This window comes from Sarcophilus harrisii, chromosome 1 (genome assembly GCF_902635505.1).
Source record: "Sarcophilus harrisii chromosome 1, mSarHar1.11, whole genome shotgun sequence".
Lineage (NCBI taxonomy): Eukaryota > Metazoa > Chordata > Mammalia > Dasyuromorphia > Dasyuridae > Sarcophilus > Sarcophilus harrisii.
Window position 1 is genome coordinate 156,747,697 of NC_045426.1, and position 21,876 is coordinate 156,769,572.

General features: G+C 32.6%; 1 protein-coding gene across 12 annotated transcripts in view; it reads left to right on the plus strand.

Moving 5' to 3' along the window:
- ERBIN (erbb2 interacting protein) overlaps positions 1 to 21,538 on the plus strand; it is a 173,890-nt gene extending 152,352 nt beyond the window's left edge. For 2 of the 12 annotated variants that reach the window (XM_031965694.1, XM_031965697.1), the window contains exons 23-28: positions 3,991 to 4,134; positions 5,704 to 5,826; positions 10,668 to 10,877; positions 12,033 to 12,125; positions 17,313 to 17,387; positions 18,490 to 21,538. In XM_031965694.1, coding sequence (XP_031821554.1) covers positions 3,991 to 4,134; positions 5,704 to 5,826; positions 10,668 to 10,877; positions 12,033 to 12,125; positions 17,313 to 17,387; positions 18,490 to 18,597 — 753 coding nt within the window. In that variant the 3' untranslated portion in view covers positions 18,598 to 21,538. The remainder of the gene's footprint in view (positions 1 to 3,990; positions 4,135 to 5,703; positions 5,827 to 10,667; positions 10,878 to 12,032; positions 12,126 to 17,312; positions 17,388 to 18,489) is intronic. The other 10 variants (XM_031965705.1, XM_031965713.1, XM_031965719.1 and 7 more) reach the window with 6 other exon arrangements.
- The last annotated feature ends 338 nt before the right edge of the window (positions 21,539 to 21,876 follow it).

Sequence of the window (21,876 nt, forward strand, 5' to 3'; positions counted from 1 at the left end):
CAGGTTATTTGATTTAGGCACAGGGATGTCCTTAAATCTTTTCAGCCCCCATAGAAACCTTGCTTCTTTTCCATACTCTGAACTATGGATTTTCTAATAATAAAGTATTAAAACCTTTTGCTGTACCTTTCCTCATAACTATATTATTATCATTTTGATAAAAAAATTAAACTTTACCTTCTTTCCATCTTTGATCAGAGTACTTTGAATAATTGTGAATTTCATCAAGACAGAGCTCTCTTTAGGTGATAGAGTTAAGATATTGAAGTAATAAGAGAAGAGATCGCAATTACATGAGATTACATGTGCTGCATGAGATAAGGAATCTATAAGATGAAGCAATGAGGGTCCAGCTAGTGTGAAATTCAATAGATTTATATTCAAACTAGTCAGCTTGTTATCTGACATCCTTCAGCACTACCCAGGTACGTAAAAGTAAAAATACAACTTAGAGAGCATTATGTTTGACTGTTAGCAGATTAGAAATAATAGAAAGTCCAAGTAAAATGGAAGTGTTGATAAACATTTATTGAGGAAGCAGAAGGCATTGTGAAAGTGGCTCGTTACTAAGTCAAAACAGTGTATGGCAGTTGGGAAGTGAAACCACTGTGGCAATGATCCTTTCTCTTCTCAGAGGAGAGAGCACAGCCTATTCTTCACATACCATCTGCCATATTTATTGCCTTCATTTCAACCTTTATTACTCAATTATAATCACTTAATTATTCAAAGTCTTAATAAAGGATTATGCCTGTTCTCTTAGACAGATTAATAATATAGATAAAACCTATACATGAATAACTGTTACACTAATTATATAGTTTTAAAAAGCAAAGGAAGGATCCAAGCATAGTGAGAACATCAAGAGAAAAGAAATTACTTTGTGCGAACAGGGAAAGTTTTGTGAAGGAGATGGCACCCTAGCTAGGCCTTTTTAAATAGGAATTTCAAGAGGAAAGATGAGCAAAGAATGAGCAATGGCTTAACCATAGGCATGGGATAAAGAGCAAGATGAGATCAAGGGCTTAGCAAGCAGTCAAATTTGGCTGGAACATAGCATGTGGAAGATGTGATCAACCTGGAAAGAGTTCGGAGCCAAAATTTTTGAGAGGTGTAGAAGATGAGTTACCCTTGTCAAATGAAAAATTTGTGATTCTTTTTGACAAAAAATAAACAACTATTGAAAGTTTTTGAGGAGAAAAGTAATTTGTGGTGAGACCTATACATTGTGAATAAAAGGTATTGGGAAGGAGCACTATTGTTAAAATCTTGAAGGAAATAAGGATTCAAAAAGGCAAAGGTGAGAAGAGAAGGCAGCAAAGAGATGGGGAAAATAAAGAATTGTGTGAATATGGAAGGATAGAATCATGTCACATTACTAAGTAATTTAAATGCCAGATAATCAAGTTTATATTTGAAGAATTTTTTGACACAATCAAACCTTTGTTTTAGGAAAGTCGCATTGGTAGCTGTGTGGAGTATGGATTAGAATTGGGAGAGGCTTGAGTAAAAGAGATAAAAATTGAAGTGTCCAGATAAGATGTGATTAGAATTGTCCTTTGGAGGTAGGGTGTAGAAACTTGGAGAAAAGAAAGACTGAATGTGCCACAAGAGAGATAGTTTATCTTCCTACTGCCTTCCCAGCTTGTGAAAGCAGGCAGTGTGTGAATTTCAAGAGGATGCTTAGCCTCAGCAATCAGTATTAATATGTATTAATATATGTAAAAACTCCATTTTTTCCCTCATGATTGCTAAAAAGTAAGGGATCAGTGGAAAATTCAATATACTGTAGGAGGTTTGGGGGAGGGTTTCCTGGGAGGAAGTTAGTTTGGGTTTTTGAGAGGAGGTGTTTTTGTTTTTTTTTGTTTGTTTGTTTGTTTTGTTTTGTTTTTTTAAGAAAATTGGGGTTAAGTGATTTGTCAGGGTCATGAAGCTAGCAAGTGCCTAGTGTCTGAAGATAAAATTGAGGCCAGCTGCCCCAATTCAATATACTGTGATCTGGCTCTTTGCTTTAGAAAGACTGTCCAAGTACTAAAATCCTCACTTTTAGTCTTTTTGTTTGTTTGAGTGGATTCAATTATAATTTGTGAAGAGAGGACCCTATTGCATCACACACACTTATTATATAACTTTATCTTCTACAATATACTATATCATATTATATACTCTAAAAGACCTTAAAATTTAAAACTTCTCTAGAGTAGTGAAAAATGGCTATCCATATCTATGTATATATACTGACAGTATATACATGCACTGTCTGAAATACTTGATCATGGGTGTGTATGTGGGTATATGGGTGTGTGAGTGTAGGTGTGTGTTCCTGAACTGGACTTTTCAATTATAAAAAGCTCAGCATTTTAAACCAGAGTTAAAAGGGTTGTAAAAGTATGCAGATTTTGGTAAAATGGGTATCAAAATATTTGCTTATTTCTTACTAATTTTTCTGCTTTTAGATAGTTACATTTTTAAAGGATAAAAACAATCTTGAGTGATACAACTTTCCCCAAAGTAAAAGTTCATAGCTTAATAACATCTATCTAGACAATCCTTCAGTTTAATCTTATTAAAGTAACAGACTAGTAACTAAGAACAAAATAGAGCTAGTCATTTGTGTATAATGATATTTTTGATGATAATTTACCTATTTTTTTCCCTAAAATCTAAAAGAGGAGTGCCAAGATTAATTTTTTACCATACTTGAATTTGATATCAAAATAATCTAGACATTGCATAACCCAATTAAATTAAGAGAAGTTCCTGCATATTAACTTTGTACATTCTTGAAATGATATTTATATATATTAAATATGCCAAAAATCTGTCAGTCCTCTCTTTGGTAATCAAGCCCAGTCTAGAGAGCATTTTAAGCACTAGCATTCTTTTCATTTCTAGATAAATCTATGTGAAAGGCCAGTTAAATAAGTAACTATATAACAGTTTATTTAATACCATAATTTCAATAAGAAACAATTAACAGTAATACATTATATTTGTATACTTTTAGTTCTCTTCTGACATTGGGGGGAAAAATTTGTGATTGTAGAACGCATTATTGTATCCCCATAAGTCCATTCTGTTAACATCAGCTCTTATCTCTCCATTATTCTTGTCCCTTTTGGGAAAAAATAACCCCCAGATAATTTAAGTAGTAATAATATGTAAATATATACAAAATGAATTTTTATCATTATGGTCTTTTATGTAGAAAACTTATTTAGAAGAAAAAATATTTCTACACATTAGGTTTCTATTTCTTTTAGCCTTCATTGACAAACTATACAAAATTTAATTTTACTCATATAGCAATATGTTTCTCAAACTTGTTTCTACCTCAGGATATTTCTCTTAGGTAGAGACTTTTTTTTTTTTAAATCAGTTGAAAGGAGCAGCTAAATAATGCAGTAGATAGAATACTGCTTCTAAAGTCAGGAGGACCTAAGTTCAAATCCAGTCTCAGACACTTAACACGTATTAGCTGTGTGACCCTGGGCAAGTCACTTAATTCCAATTGTTTTGCAAGTCCCCTTCCCCCCCAAAATTAACTGAAATAAGTAGGGATAAGGTAATTTTCCAAAAAGATGTGTGCCCTAGAATAGGAAGTATGTATTTAAATGTTTTTAGCTATAAATATGGCTGAATGAATGTTTAGATGTGGCTTCAGTTTCTGCTTCCTAACTCTCTGCATAAGATATGTTGGAAATAAATAAATTATAATTATAAATAGATAAGCACCATTCATGTGATTCCCTTAATGTTCAAATATGTAAATGATTTTATTTACATGTAATTTATGTGTACTTTTTATGTCTTAATTTATAATAGGCACCAAAGTTTTATGCCATAATGGTATTGGCAACTTATTGGTTTGCATGGATTTACTTCTGCATGACATTGAGTATATTTGTTAATAAGTCTATGTATATAACATGTCCTGTGGTTTTTGCATGCTGCACTAATCTCTGTTAAATCTGTCCCCTCTTTATTCAGAGCATGCTGTCTAGGTCCTTTAATTCCAATTTTGCTGCAGTAAGCAGCTTTCACTATGGCAGCTCTAGGGATCTGCACGGCAGCCAAGGCAGTCTTGCCTTGAGTGTTGCAGACGGAAGAGGTTCTGGTGGGCACATTTTTCGTGTGAGTACCTACAGTAGATCAGTCCTTTCAGTTACATAGAGGAAAAAGAAGTTTAAATGTTCTGTTTATCACTAATAAAGTGACTTTCCTCTCCTTTTAGTTTGGAATCCTGATGTCTTACTAATCATGCTGCTGCTAAACACTGAACATTCAAACTTTAATTAAATTCCTTAGCATTAAAATTTGGTTATAAATATTATGATCAACTATCAGTTATCCACACTGGCACATGAAAAGAGGAAAAAAAAATTAATTCTTTTAACTTGGAAACTGGGGTGAAGGGGATTTGACTTCTAATTTTAAAATTTGTTTTTATTCCCTATGTACTTTCCAGGAATATACCTAACAGTGAAGAGAGGCAGAGGTCACAGATAATCTAAGAAAAGCATAATGAGATACTCTTAGATAATTAAGAAATTATTAATTAAATAAAACTTAGAACCCAGAATAGATGAATGTTTAAAATTCCTAGCAGTTTCTGGATATTATTTAATGAGACTAGATAAGATAAATCTTACATACTATGAAAAAATCATAGTCCTTGGTGCCTATCCTCATTGTCTCTAACCCATAATTCTTGGCTGTCTTGAGTTGGAATAAGGACAGAGACACATAAACTGAGGTCTGTTTTAATTTTCTCTCTTTATCAACCTTCAAACAGCTAGCATAACAAGAATTTAAGATCTGCAAACAAAAGTTTTTGAAAGAATTTCTCTCATGTCTATATAATCTTTTCTTAATCTTTCCTTTATTCCACTTTTAAGGGACTGATCCCTCAGCCTCTGTGCTAGGATGGATACAGCATTTCCTTTATGACTTTTCTCTTCCTATTGGATTTTTGTCTCCATCTTCCATCATAGTAACTCTTGCTTCGTGGATTCATTCTATCTTGGATAGAACTCACTGTTTCTTAATTGCTTTGACCACAAATGTTTGCCAGTGGCTAAAGCTTGCAAATATGGGGGGAAATAGAGGAGGAAATGAAAATTCTAAAACAGAGTTTCCTAAACCTCTGCCACCACAGGCTAAGTGTCTTGAAAGAACATCAGAATCTATTCACTTACCTAAAAACCACATATATGTTTATATTAGTTATGTATCTTCAGAATTATCTAGGTCAGAATTATTTTAAAATTCTGTTATTACCCAGATTTTGTTGTTATTGTTGTGTTATATGGAAATGATTAAATACTAGACTATTGTGGAAAATACTCCGTCCTCCCTAAAAAAATGTTTATAAGATTACTTACTTTAATAGGATATAATTATTCAAATTTTTCAACATCATTCACCAAATCATTCAAACAAAAAACAATATTATGAAGAAATGTTTTAATTTCTCTATATATATCCTGTTCACTGTATAGGTATTCTTTGTTAGAATAAATCTTGACATGTAATTTTGGAAGTATAGTAAATTTGGAAGTAAAGTACACTTTATCGGTGTAGAAGTATTAATTAATTATCCACCCTTTCCTAATTTTTCTTCAGAATCATCTTATTGCTTTAACATTTTAAGGCACATTTGTTTTAATTTTTTTTTTATTTCCCCTCCTCCCTCATTTCAAGCATCCCCAGACATGCGATAGTCCTGGAGATCCATGCCAAGATGATGTATTCCTTTCAGGACAGCAGAACTACTCGTCTGCTACACATAGTCACAAAGATCTTCCTCCAGACAGCTTGAAGAAAGTAGGTGTTCAGGAAATAAAAGAGATAAGTTTATACTTTTTAGGTTATAAACCAAAAAAATAATGTAGAATTTGACATTGAAATTATTTGAGACTTTCTGACATTTGAGACATATCTTCCATAATTGAAAAGTTAAAGTAAGATTTTGATTTTACTACAGTGCTACTTCCCAGTATCTACAAAGATTTTATTTTAAGATAATATGATAGAAACAAATAATGTCTTTGGAGCAGGATAATGTCTTCAGAGCTTGTGTCTTGATGAAATACTTTTCATACTTAAGTAGCTAAATCCCCTTGAATACTTTACATTTCTAATTAGATAAGTGTTCCAGTAGCTGCTTGATGTAGTAAAGACAGGTAAGATTTAATCAAAGGAAGTAGGTTTGAATCTTAGCTCTACCCTTTATTTGATTTATATTACCTCGAAAAAATTTTATCTCTCTGGGAAGCTTCATGGATGTAATGAGGAAGCTGGACTAGATGAATCTCTGATCCTGTGAAACTAGATTGAAGATACTTCAGTATTATTACCTTAATTTATAGACTTTGTAATTATCAGGAGTAAATTTAAGGTTTATACTTATTATACTTCAAGTATCTAGATTGATTTGGATATGTTTTAGTGGTATAAATAGTAATATTTCTAGGGCAAATCTTGCTTGGATTTATTACATTATACAATATTGTATAGTTATTATTAATAATCATAATATAACAACCATTTCTGATGTATTTTATGTGAAACCAGTAGTATTCATTTTGAGAATAGTTTCATAACCAGCCAGTATAGATGTTCAAGTGTATTTTTCTGCTTTTTTTCCTCTAATAGTTTTTATTATGATTGAATTCTGTCATCCATCTGCTTTCATATCTTGATTTTTTTCATTTAAAATTTTGTTTAGTTATTTTCTTTTTGTTTACATTTTGATTTTTTGGGTTGTCTTCCTCTTTCCCTTGAAGGAATATGGATATATATATATATATATATACATATGAGAAACCACACAACAGATATCTCCATATATTACATATATTAGTTCTTTTCTCTGGAGATGGGATAACATTTCCCAATGTAAGTCCTTCATAGTTGACATGAATGATCCTATTACTCAGAATAGCTTAGTCATCCACAGATACTCTAAAATATTGCTCTTCCTATATACAACATTCTTTTTGGATCTGTTTGTTTCACTTTACATTACTTTATGTAAATCTTAACATTTTTTTCTAAAACAAATCTACATGTCATTTCTTATAATGCAGTATTATTCCTTCACAATTGTATACCGCAGCTTATTCAGCCATTTCCCAACTAATGACCATCCCCTCAATTTCCAATTATTTGTCATTACAAAACGAGAGCTAAATATTTTTAGAACATATAGAACATTTAGAACATATTTAGAACATTTTGTTTTCCCCTGATCACCTTAGGAAACAGAAACAGGCCTAAATGTGGAATTGCAGGGTCAAAGGGTATGCACAGTTTAGAGACTTTTGGGCATAGTTGCAGATTTGTTCTCCAGAATTGTTGGACCAGTTCACAACTGCAGCAAAAATGAATCAGTGTCTTAAATTTTCCCACTCTCTTCCTACATATATCATTTTTCTTTTCTGTCATATTAGCCCATCTGATAGTTATGAGGTGATATCTCAGACTTGTTTTAATTTGCATTTCTCTAATCAATATGAATGTAGAACATTTTTATCTTTTATTTCTTCTTCCACAAACTGTTCATATTCTTGGACCATTTATCAGTTGGAGAATTAAGAAATTTGACTCTATTCTCTGTCTGTTTGAGATTGAGGCTTTCATCCAAGAAACTGACTGTTCTAAAACTTTTTTTTTTCCAATTTTCTGCATTCTTCTAATCTTTGGTACACTGATTTTATTTTTATAAAATGGGTTTCATGTTAATATAATTAAAATTATCCTTTTTATATCCCAGAATGCTTCCTATCTCTTGTTTATTCAAAAATTCTTCTTATTCATAAATCTGATTGGTAATATGTTCCATAGTCCTCTAATTTATTTATGCTGTTTCCCTTTAGATCATGTATCTATTTTGACCTAATCTTGGTAAATGGTGTTTCTAATTTTTGCTTGATTGCTTTTTGGTTTTCTCAGCAGCTTTTACCAAAAGCTTAGACATTTTATCCCAAAAGCTTAGACATTAAGATTTACCAAGGTTACATTTATTTACTACTATTTATGTATACTTACTCTAGTCCACTGTTCTGTTTCTAGGTGCCAGATAGTTTTATGTATTCCCAATACTTCTCTTTGTCTCAATTTCTTCATCTGATTCTCATATGATCTTAAAGAATGTCACTATCTTGATCCTCCTCTACATGCTTTCTACTTTTCCAATTTCTTTCTTCAACTGTGGCCCCCCAAACTGAAAATAATAGGACACTTACTAAGTATCACTTTTCTCATTCTAGAAGCTCTGTCTCTCTAAATACATGCAGCCTAAATTCTTAATTTCATACTAAAATAAAATTTATATTAAACTTGTAGTCCACTTAAACCCCCAGGTCTTGTCAAGTCATATTATGTTCTGACCACATCTTCATGTCTTATATGTTTTTGAACATAACTTTAGACCTTATCTATATAATAAAATAAATAAAAATAAAAGTTTTATTATTAGGTTCTGCCCATCCTATCAGACTCTTTATTTCCTGACTGTTTTATGTATTGTATCTTTTCCTAGCTTTGTCTGTAATCTGTAAATTTGATAAATATATCATTTATGCATTATCTCAATCATTTATTTAAAAAAAAAAAGTTAGAACAGTAAAGAACCAACACAGTTCTCTGGAGCTTTCCACCAGAGACATGCCCAGGGTGATATTGAGCCATCAGTTACTAATCTTCATTTGAAGCCATTCAAACATTTTCATACCCACATAAAGGTACTATCACCTACTATATATATCGTTCCATCATAATCACAGGAATGGCAGAAGAAACTTTTATCAGATGCTTTGCTAATATAATGGAGGTCCTGGCCACTGAGGATGTAGGCCTCAAAACACTTGCAATATCCTCTGCATGCTCCCAATCCACATAGAGGTTTGGTGAGCCTGCTTTTGAAAAATTTCCCCTCCTTGATCCAAAATAAGTGCAAATATTCTATTTCCTCAGTCTGCTGAATGATTATTGGGGGCTGGGGAAGATAGATGAACCTGCTGAACCAGAACTAAAGGTACATATTACAAAGAGATAAAAATCTCTTTTCCAGAAGTAGGAGACATGAAAGTAGCAATGGTCTTGCCCACTATGTGCCAAGGATTATGTGCTCCCTTTCACTTTTCTGTCTCTGCTTTTTTTGATTTTTTTTTCCCCCTGATCTTAGATAAATGAAAATGAGAGAAAGAAGGTAGCTGTAATGGCTTTTCCAACCTTTCAAAGTTCATGACGTAACTTGGTCTGCACAGTCTCCTATATAAATTAACCTAAGATCAGGGGAAAAAAAGAAAGAAATAGCAGAGACAGGAAACACAGGTACCATGCATTCAGGGCGCATGGTTACTGTTTGGGTAGATGAGGCAGCCAGCAACAGGGCCTGAGGGGATAATCAACTTGGAGAGGCAGGACTCTTTATTTCTTAAAAAAAAAAAATCTTTTTGTCATCTACCTCACAGAAATTTAGTGAAGATTATATATATATATATATATGAAAAATAGTCAAGTATCTAATATTTACAGGAAAAATCTTGGATAGAAATTAATTGTCATCTATTGAAGATGTGTAAAGTAGTAGGATAAAAATACAAATAAATTATATTAAATCTATAGTAGGTATATCAGAGCTAGCCAGTAAGGTGTTAAGTCATAAGAAAGTTCCCCTATGTCCACAGTATTATTTTTTAATGGCCTTTTAATAAAAATATCAGTTTTTCTTTCATGCCCCAGAACCATATTGCTTGAGTATAGTACGATAAATGTAGCTGAATAGAAAAAATACCTTTTGGAAAGGGCTTCCTTTATTATATTAGTTGGCAGCTAGCCTTTTATAGTACCTGAACCTCCATAGACCTTCCCAATTAACTTTTAGTTTTTAGATGACAAGGAAATTCACTTTTAAGGAGCATTCTACTCCGAGATTTCCATGATAAATTTTGTCTACCTCTACAAACTTAAGGGGAAGGGGCTGATTATATTATCTTTACTTTTTATACTGGCTTTGTTTTCATATGGAAGAGGGATTGCTGTTCATAATCATTAAGAAAACCTTAAATCTCTTAAGATTAGCCAAGCCATTTTGTTCCTTCTTATTTAGAAAAGGCTAGTTATATTTAACAAAGACTATATATGAATAATGTTTTTTCAAAATTATGAATTTCTCCAACTTGCCTATGTAAATTGTGACTGTCATTTCTTACAAAGGCAGTTTTTTTAGAAAGGTTGCTTGAAAATTGCCTTTGCAGTGATGGGGAAACAAATGTTTTGAAAATGTCACTTAATTGAATGGGAAAATATAATTGTTCTAAGGCAAATCTGCTTTTATAAAACTAATCATAGTAGGAAGCTAATAGAAGTTACATACATAGAGAAATTTTGCCTTTCTGCAATCAACAATCACTCATGTTTTTATTATTGAGTGTTTGTTTTAAACTAAGAAGTTGATATTTTTATTTTAAGATACTAGGGAAAACAATTTAGCTTGCTTTTTTCTTAATAATTTAATGCTCAAAATTATACTAAAAGTGTTACTAAATGACATCTTGTGTTTGTATAATGCTAAAGATAAATATTCTAAGAAGAAATTCCAAAGAATGCATTAAAACATTATTATTGGTCATTTGAAGACACTTCCATGTTTTCCTTAGATGCCTTTGAGTAATGGACAGATGTGCCAGCCTCCCAGGCCTCAGGCAAATTATAGTCAAGTCCATCACCCCCCTCCTCAGGCATCTGTGGCAAGGCATCCCTCTAGAGAACAACTAATTGATTACTTGATGCTGAAAGTGGCCCACCAGCCTCCATATATACAGTCCCAATGTTCTCCTAGACAAGTCCATGAACTGGCAAAGCAAGAGGTAAGAACAATTAAAAATTTTTTTTCTAGTTTTAGAATGAGCCTTTTAATGTATTTCATATAGGAATGATAGACATTGATGACTTTTTAATGTTATTGCAAATAAATCCTTATAGGATTCTCATTAGCATAGTTACTGTACTTTTGTCTGGATGCTAAGATGGTTTCACATGTTAAATTGGTTTTAAGTCCATAAGCTCCTCAGTAAAATAAGTTTTCCCCTGTTTTCCCTTTATTACCCGGGGAATTTAGAATCTTAGACCACTGTGTCTTAGAAGGCAGATGTTTTCCAAGTTCTGTCCTGCTTATAGCAGTCATTTGACCTGCTAAACATGAACTGAACAAGAGAATATTGAGCATTATAGGCTATTTTAAAAATTTTATATTAGAGCTCAGTTTCTTAGATTTTAGAATTTCATTATATTTGCCCTATCATTCCTGAGAATGAAATTTTTAAAAATGTTCTGTCATTCTGTTATAGCCTGAAGTGATGGTTAGCTATCAGTATCACTGGAAATTCAGGGAAAGAAAAAAATGCTATTGACTTTTTGGTTGATTCTTTAGCAACAAAGAAGTTCATCTCATCATCTTATTAATATAGCTAGTTTATGGAGATAATTATCAGCTTATTAAGTTTAAAACACCCAGCTCTTTGAAAACATACATTCACATCCAAAAAATGAACTCTAATTTTCAAAAACCACCTAGGGATCTTTAAGTAGATATTTCACAAAACAATAAATAACGACACATGACACATTAGTTTCATAGTAAATAAAGAATGGCCATGTGCATGTATATTTTTCCATGTTCTAAATCTGATACCCTGAATGCTTATTTAAGTCTATTGCCTTCAATCTAAGTTCTTTAATTATAAAAAATATAATAGGGCTACTATTAATTGATATCATATTTTTATGAACTATAAGCAGCATACAAAAATTAGAACCCATGCTTTATAATCCCAGCAATGCTATTAACTCACTAACTAATTAACAGCATATTATTTAATTTTAAAGAATTTGTAGATACTGTCATTTTTAGACAGATTTTAAATTTGGAATTTAGAGAGATTAAGGGTATTTCAGATGGTAAGTATTAAGTTTGCTGTGAGTCTGAAACAAAGTAATAACTTGTTTTATTTTCATAAACTCAGATTCGAGTAAGAGTCGAAAAGGATCCTGAGCTTGGATTTAGTATATCAGGAGGTGTTGGGGGAAGAGGAAATCCTTTCAAACCTGATGATGATGTAAGTTTTTATGTATTTATTTTCAAAATATCCTGTGAATTTTCACCAGCTAATACATGTTTCTCTCTCTCTCTTTTTTTTAATGACTTATCTCTAAAAATTTGTAACAACTTTATGAGTTAAGTTACACAAGCATAGCATTATACAATGAAGTTGAGTTCTGAATTTTGAGTCAGAAAAACTATGATCATATCCTGGTTTTTTTAATTACTATGAATGTGACCTTAAGAGAGTCAGTTAGCATCTCTAGTCTCCAATTCCTCATTTTTAAAATAAGGAAATTATATGCTTAGATGACCATTCTAGATTAGTTGTTTCTTCTATTCCCAAAACATATGACTGTTTTACAGGTAAGGAAACTAGAATTCAGGTTAAGAAACTTGTTTACAAGGACACAAATACTAAAGATATACAGACATATACTAAAGAGATAGCATTTTAAGTCAGGTTTTATGTTATTAAATCTAGTGAACTTTTCACTACACCAGGATGTCTCTAAGGTATGAACTAACAGGGAAGAGGTTACCTTTTAGATTCCATCAGTATTACCCTTGTTTTTTTTTAGGTATTTATTTTCATATCAAATCTTTATTTTATAAAGAATATTTTAAATTAATACCAAAATAATAATAATAATAGTGATTATTATTAATGTTGATATTTTGGTGGGAAGTTAATTTTAAGGTAATGAGAGTTTTAAAATATTTAACATTTAAATTTTTAAAAATATTTCTAAGTATTTGCCCAAATTTACATATATCAGATAATGAATTATAACAATTTATTTTGATACCATTGCTTAGATGAGTTGTTTATTAGAATCATAAAATCTTAGAGTAAAAGGTCTATAAATTGGAAAGCATTAGGGATGTTCAAGGGTAAATAATCTATAACCTCACATTTTGGATGAAGAAACTTTAGAAAGTGATTTTCTTAAGCAGTTTTTGAATGCTTGTTATATGCAAAGGATTGTGTTGTGTTAGACTGTGGAAGAGAAGAAGCCAGCCAAAAAGCTTAAGCTAGAGTAGAAGAGATATGTGTGTAATAACTACAATGATAAACAGATTATAATAAGCACAACAAGGGGCATGACTAAGACTCATAGAAAAGAGACTATAACCTGACTCTTTAGCTCAGGGAAGGTTTCCTGCATTTGTTCCTGCAGGGACAAATAAAACTATGCCTTAAAAGGATAGGTGGAATTTTGATAGATAAGATTAATAGGTTCCCTCCCCCCCCCAAAAAAAAATGTGTGTGTGTGTGTATATATATATATATACACACACACATTTTTTTTTCCATTGTAAAAATACACGCATTTTTCAAATATAAGGCATGTATAATGTCATGTATCATTGAAAATACTAGGTAAATAGTGGGAATATGAGTGGAAGAGTAGTGGAAGATTAGACTAGAAAAGGAGATTTGTACCAAATAATGGAAGGCCTTGAATAATATGCTTAGGAGTTTGAATTTTTTAGTCTGCAGGCAATGGGAAAGACATTGAAGATTTTTAGAACAAAGGAGTAACTATAAAGCTTGATGATTTTTTACAATATGATTCAGTCAGACAGTTAGACAAGTAGGTAAGGGAGAGACTAAAGGAATTAGGAAGCTGTTGCAATAGGTAAGTCATATGCATCTGGATTAGAGCAATGGGAATAGAAAAGAAGAATTAGATATAAAAGACTTATAGGACAGATTTGGCAGGGTATGGTAATTGGATTTGGGGAAGGAGGTAATTAAAGAAGAAAAAATAGTGACTGGATTCTGAGATTTTGAGCCTTGATAATTGAGTGTACAATAATAAAATCCATATAAAATTATAAGAAATGCAAGCAGTAAAAAGGTTTGGGGGAAAGGTTAAGAAGTTCAGTATTAGACTTGTTCACATTCAGGTGCAGGCATGCTATCTAGAAAAGATATTAGAACTTGAAATGATGATAGGGCTAATAATGTAACACATTGGTGAATTATCTGGATAGTTGAAATCAATGGGAAGAGAAAAAAGTCAAGAATAGAAAAAAGAGCCAATGAAGTAGACTGGAAATGTAGTCATTAAGAGAGTCAGAATAATTCATAGAATCCTAAAAATTTTGAGTCAGAGAAGACCTAAGAAATTATCTCATTCATCATTCTGTCTCAAATCATTAATTACCTGCAGAATCAAGAATAGGGCTCAGGGATAAAGGATTATTTCTCTTATGGTGCAAAAAATGAGAGTAGTTCCAGAGGTTTCTGAACACTCCTGAAAGATGAGAAATAAGGCCAATTCAAACTGGCTATGCTGAAAAAAATCCAAACTAAAGCATGTCCCAAACTGATGTAATTGTCCTGCCCACATACCCCATACCCACCTTTCCCTCAGCCTCCCCATCTCTCTCAAAAGCCCAACTGTTGTTTCCATCTCCCAGGTTCCTCACTTTGAAATTGTCCTTGACACACCTTCCTCACTCCACATATTTAGTCAATGTGTCCCTCCACATCTCTCTGCCATCTGATCCATTCTCTCCATCTTAGTTCAGTCCTTAGCTCTGTGAGGGATGCAGAAGACCCTTACACAAAATGACTACTAAGAGATCATTCAGTAGAAAGCAAAAAAGTTGTTTATTAAAAATCTCTGGAGGATGAGCCATCCCATCACAAGATAAGAATGAGAAAGCTTATGGTAGGAGGGCTAAAGAAGTAGTAAAAATACATAGCTTTTATACAAGAGACTACATCACAAGTAAGAGAGCATTGAGAAGGGGAGGGGGAGATATCTAATTGGTTGTTGCTATTCGGAGAGATTGGAATGGAAGGTTTCTGTTTCCCCGAAATCACTTCTGGGAAACAGAAAATCAGGCCTTAAGGCTTTATAAGCAGATAGTGGTCAAACTAAAAGACTAAATATCGATAAATGTCAAATACTGATAAATGTCATCAGCTCAGGTTAAGTAAATATGTTTATAGCTGGCCATGGCTCAGGTAAATATGAGCCTGCACATATTATACAAGTCATAAGGGAAACACAGAAATAATGAAAATAAAATACAGAAAAAGAATTCATACATTCCTGTAAGTTCTTCACTTTATCTCTTTATTTTTCACACATCTCCTTTTCTCTAAGCCTCAAACCATGTATAAGAGTCCCTATAGGCTGCTCATTGACTTTTAAAAACACATATTAACATTGTCTTTGTTGTATTTTTATTTATTTTGTTAATTATTTTTCAATTACATTTTAATCTGATCTGCCCTGGAACAAGTGGGCTTTGCATTCTGACACTTCCGATGCCAAAGCAATTTTCCTTAAGCAGATATCTGACCATTTCATTGCCCCACTCTTTCACCTCCAGTGGCTCCCTGTGGCCTCTAATTTCAAATATAACCTCATCTTTATTGTCTTCAGATCTGGCCCCAACTCAAATCCATCCCTATTGCACGTTATTCCTGCATTCTGGAGTTTAGTCCCATTGGCTTTTTCTTAGTAGTTCACTACAACTTTCCTCCCACCTTCCTACCCTTTGATTTGCTGCTCCCTCTGCCTGTGCAGGTTCTTTCTCCTCATTACCTCCATGTTCTTCAGTCTGTACCTCCACCCAAAGCTTTCCTGATTGTCTGATTGCTAGTGCTTTTCTTCCCAGAGTACTTCTCTTATTCTCTACATTTTATATTTTTCTACATATACTTTGTCTTTTCTGAGAGCCTGTAATTGTTCCTTGCAGAAGCAGATGATTTCATTCTTTGTGTCCCTAGCACCTTCCTGAAGTAGGCACTTAATAAATACTTATGAGTTGATTGAATAAAAACTACTCATCAGAAGTTTGGCAATAAAGCCTGGGTTAGTAACTCAAGGGGCTGCAGAATAAAAGAGGTTATTGGAACATGAATAGGCATAAACAGAATTGTCTTGAGGAAAAGGAGGAATACACTTCAAAAAATAAGTAAAATCTTTTATCAGGCATTTAAGTTGATTTTTATCGACTCAGAATTAATGTCAGAAGGCCTTGTTCTTCTCTGTAAAGTAGGAGTTGAAAGATATCTTGATAGGAAAGATTATTAAACAGGACTGAGAAAAGTTGCTGTCTCTAACATTAAAAGGAGTTCATTTGAATTCAATCAAAGGATTTCTAAATTGACCTTAGGCTCTTCAGCTTCACTTGTAATTTCTACCCTTTGGTCTTAGTTCTGCCTTCTGGAAAAGACAAAATCCAATCTGTTATCTCTCATTTGTAACCTTGCCTGTGAATCAGTGCCCAAAGACCTGGGTTCTGCTTATAATTAGGGGCATGGCTTTGGCAAGTCACTTCCACATTGAGAAGACAGAGAAGTTCAGCCTTTCAGAGGCCCCCCTGCTTCTGAAGCTAGTCAAAGCTGGCATTTGTAGGCAGCTGCTGAGACATTCCCCCAAAAACCCAGTTTCTTCCATTCAGCTCTACAAGTATTTAAAGAGCAGCTGTGAATATGAGGTTCCTTGTGAGATACCACAGCATATAAAGCACGCCCTCTGTTCTGAAGAGACATCTGTTCTAGTTAGATAAACAACACACACATTTTCTTTCTTTTCAGCTACAGTGATTTAATTAGTGTAGGGAATTCCTAGTGGGAAAACTCCTTCCATTTATACAGATTTATACAGAATTCGCTAGAACATAAAGATTAAATGACTTGGGCCTAGTGTGTGCCACAGTCAGATCTTGGACTCGGTTCCTGCCACTTGGGACCAGCCTCTGCTCACTCTTGCCATTCTATCACCATGTTTACCAGCCACTACAGTGATAGGGGGGCTTACTTAGGCCTTTTCAGGGCTGCTCACCCACCTTTGGTGTCTGTCTTTCTCCCAGCTCTCATCTGTGACTATAAAAGGACATGCTGGCAGGTAGGTGCATCTGCTTCATCCCAGGTCATCACCAGTCATCTACAGATCTCAGGAAGAGAGTCTTAGGTTGATGACTGTGCAATTTGATGTCCCTGAAATCCGATTCATACATGAGTCCAGACAGACATCACCCTATGATGTCATTGGACCTTTCTAAAAAAGGATGAACAACAAACAGAACTATAATAAGAGATCTAATGTTAAAATGGAAATAGAAAAGTTAATTCAAGAAAAAGAAAAGACTATTCCTTACTTTGTTGTTTGTTGTTTGTTATTTATGTTTTCAGTTAAATTTTCTTTTTTCTTTTTTTTTTTCTTGGTTAAAGGGCATATTTGTTACCAGGGTACAGCCTGAAGGACCAGCATCAAAACTATTGCAACCTGGGGATAAAATTATTCAGGTGATTATAATACCTCTTTTTATAATTTTTTCATGTTTTGGTCCTAAAATTCTTAATGAGTTGCATAGTATGTATCAGTCTAAAAATAGCATTCAATATAATTAGTAAGCAAAATCAGTCAAGAAGTATTTCCTATATTTATTAACATTTTAGCTGATTTTGATATTTGGAAATTTGGAATTCTTTGCCTTACTTTGGAAAATATAACTAGTTGTATGACAAACAGATGCTTGAGATTTTTTCCTGGGATTTTGCTAAAAGGCTAAAGACTGTTTAAAAGAAATGATGATTAGAGTTCACTTGAGGCTGGGCTAAGCCCATTTGTAACCTTGCTAAATCCAATAGTGTCTGATCAGAGCTGAGCAGAGTTTTTTAAAAAAAGACTCAAACATCTTGGAAAATATTGATTAAATATTGATTAAACATAGACATTTTCTTCTGGATGGTTGGAAACAAATAGGGCTCACAAATAGGCAGGAGTAGCATGGGTTCCCTTAAATCCATTGTTTTTTCTAAAGTATTCAAGACAATATTTAAGATAAGTAAATTTACAAAGCCAAAAAGAAGAAAAAAAAGCCTAGGAAATTCTTCTGTTGCTCCCATATGTCCTTGGCACCAGAGGGGAAGCTGAAGTTTGTTCCCTTTTGCCAAGACACTTTGTACAATTTTACCAACTAGTAATAGTAGGGAGGAAATGGGAAACTTAAATACAGAGAGAAAAATTATACAATCTAGATCACTTACTTTTGAATCCTGCTGTGGAAAAAACAAGCACATAACTTCTTATATTTCCTGTCCCTGTCCCAACATTCTAAGGATATTCTAAGTCATAATCTTCTGAATGAAACATGGACAGAAAACTATACGTCTTTCTTGAAAAAATAACTGGGAATATTATGGTGAATCCTGATAATAGATAATTCCTTAGAAAATCAGTGTTGTGTAAAAGTAACTGAATAATTTTCTAGTTTGTTATTATTTTTCCTCTTGTGATAAACTATCTAGAAGTATGTAGCCATCTACAGTTATTTATTAGCAGGAGAATAATGCAAATAACTTACTGTGGCAGTATTTTTTTTTTAATTTTCTTTCTCTTTTTTAGGCTAATGGGTACAGTTTTATCAATATTGATCATGGACAAGCAGTATCTTTGCTAAAAACTTTCCAGAACACAGTTGAACTCATCATTGTACGAGAGGTTTCTTCATAAAGACTGTGGACTTAAAGGAAATGTCAGCAAGATTCATTGCAAGACATCTGTGGGGGGAACAGAATAGACTATTTTTATATATGAAAAGGAACTTGAAAGATTATGTGAAAAATTTGTACATTAATGAAATTCTGATCTTGTGGTTAGAGGGCATGAACCACTGTATGGAACATACAGGAAACTATTTGGAGAATCATCTGGTGAATAGATCTCATTAGATTTTTAAAACATAACAATCAAAATTACAAGAACAAACTTGTGTTCTTGTATAGATTGTAGATTTATTTTTTGATAACTCATACACATTACTAAATTTTGTGCAAGGCTGTTAGGAAGCTTTGGACCAATGGCAGGGCTATTTGTCCTGTAGCTGTTTATGCCTTTATTTTTATTCACCTCACCTGGTATTAATATTTTCTGCTGAAACCACTTATGTAAATGTGGGTAAGAGATTTGAAATGTTGGTTTTTGCTACGTGCACATTGTATAGATGAATGGTAGATGAAGGTGGTGCTGGTTGGGTTCATTTCCAAGGCTAGATAAAAGTTATTTCCTATCAGAGTCTGGAAGCAAAGAGAATTTTTAAAAAATGCTTGTCTACCAAAAGAATAATGCAATAAAACATGTAATGTTTTTTTTTTTTTTTAAATAAAAAGACTGTAATTACATTTTATGAGCTCTACAGGATCTGTTCTTGCCATAGCCATTGACTATTCATCTGCTATTGGTGATTGAAGTTTTATTTTTTTTTAGTCCCATAAAATTTTTTGCCTCTTATTGTCTATATTCCTATACATTCTTCTTTGCCACAAAAATTCCCTGATTTTGTGCAAATGGTGGTACTTTTTAATCTGATCTATAATCAGTACTCCATTTTAAGCTTATTTATAGAGGTTTGGTTTTTTGTTTTGTTTTGTTTTTTTAAATGAAACTGAATTGGCCAGTTTTTAAGACGTGTTACCTGTAACTCTCATGGAATGCATGATGCAGGAAGGGTTAGGAAAGCCATCTTGATTTTGTTTGGCCTTGCATTGCCTTGTTAAATTAAAAAGAAATAATACGCATGGAGCTAGGTAACCAAAGCAAGTTTGTGAAACAATGGCACAGTGATGGAGAATTGCTGTGGAAAATTATTTAGCAAAGGGATGGGTCTTTTAGGCCTACTTGTTTGTAATCTTCAATTAAGGGCTGTTCCTACAGGTAACATTAAATGTGAACTAGACACTTCAGAGTCATTAAAGGGTTTCTAACTATATTAATGTGATTTACCACCAGCTGCCTTTGTTCCTTATTACTGTATAAAATATTTGCTGGTATGTTTATTAATTTTGTTCACCAGAACTATTTTATTTTATCATTTCTCCTTTGTAATTTAAAAGAGATTGAATAATGTGCAGTGGTAAGAATTAATGCATGGTTATTTGGACCAGGGAAAAGTGCCATAGAAGACCAATAACTGTTTTTATTCAAGGCTAATCATTAGCCTTTCGTGAGAGCAATATTCAATTATTGCGGTTCATTTTTAATTAAGAAATGTAAGTTGATGATTTTAAACTGATACACATTGTTCTTCAACCCAAATGTAATGAAGATTTTTTATATAGGGCTAGTGAAAAAAAGCCAACCTACTTTGTTTTTTTGGAAAAGTGAGTTGGAAAGTAAAGTTCCTTCTTTACTAGACTAAGTAAAATAGGCAGTAATTTTTAAATACATGAACTCAAATATTATTGCACTTCTTTCAAGTTGTTATGGCTTATTGTACTGTATAGTTTTTAAAATTTTAATTGAAACCCTTTAACAACTCTTTGTATATTTTAACTCATTTTAGTTCATTTTCAGTAATATTTACATAGGAATTGATTTTTTGGAAATATTAGAAGAAATGTGCTGTATTTTGATAAAATTCATTTATTGTATGTGTGTTGTAATCTCTAAAGAAAAGAATGACAAACATAACTTCTGTATCAAAAGCCTCAGTGTTCCTTTTATTCTCAGATATCTTTTATTTTGGCATTTGCAATATCTTCACATTTCATTGCTTAAATCACATTCTGCCTTTCAAAAGGGAATACACAGAATATGTGGTTTGTTTTTTTTCTCTATCTGCTAATCTAATTTGATCATCTACGCAGCCTATAATGTCAGAGAGCGAAAGTCCAGAAGAACTGATTCTTTGCTGAGCTGGCCTTAGTTTAATTTTCCACATGCCATATAACTGATTTAAAAACTATAAGTACAACAATTATATATTATTCTGTATTAAATTAATGGTTTCTAAACCTTTTATTTCAACTTAACCAGTCATTCATAGAATACCCCAGTTTTATTACTAGGAATGTGCAATGAGATGAAAAACTGCACAGATTCCATATTATTTATCGTTCCACCCCAAACTCATTCCCAATATATTCACAATCTTAACATCAAATGTCATTTTGCTTAGCAAGTAAAGATTTTTATATAATTAAATTGTTGTGATGATTGTTTCCATTTGGAAAAAGAGAAACCCTATAGGTATAAATAGTCTAAGAAAGTTGTAAAGTCATTAGTTTAAAATCCAGTCCTTGTGAGGATCATCATCTCTAAATACTTAATTTCATTTTAATGAATATATGATAGAAAATCTTAAACCAGAACTATTATTTTTCAGTAATGATGGTTCATGTTTCTTATCTGGGATTTTTTAAACTAAAAAATGAAACAAGTAATTTTATTCAATATAAAGTTGCTTACACAAACACAAGATACCTTCATATTTTGTGACAGCTCATTAAAGAATTGGTTTGAATGATATGGAGAATTTTTGAAATTTCCCTTGTATTTATTTTGTAAATATTTTTCTGACCTTTTTGGACTGGAGTTTTGAAAAGTGTGGGTGTGGATGTGAATGAGTATGAGTGGGGATGTGTGTGTGTGTGTGTGTGTGTGTGTGTGTGTGTGTGTGTATAAAAAAATACATGTTATATATACTTGAGCATCTTCTGAACACAATCATAGCAATAAGTAACACAGAATTGAGCCTTTAATATTAATTTGCTGTAATTTTTTCCCCAAATTTTTCCATGTCAGCAACTATGTAATGTTTTTATCAATCAGCATTTATTCAGCATTCCAAATTTTTGTATATAATTAGATTGTTTCTGAGATAAACCTGAAGAATAGATAATAAACTAATGATCTTTAAAGCTGTGTGGTTTATTTTTTAAATTTTATATATTCTCCTGATTAGAGATCCTAATAGTGAACCAACTGAATCAACTTAGTGGAATTCTCAAGAAA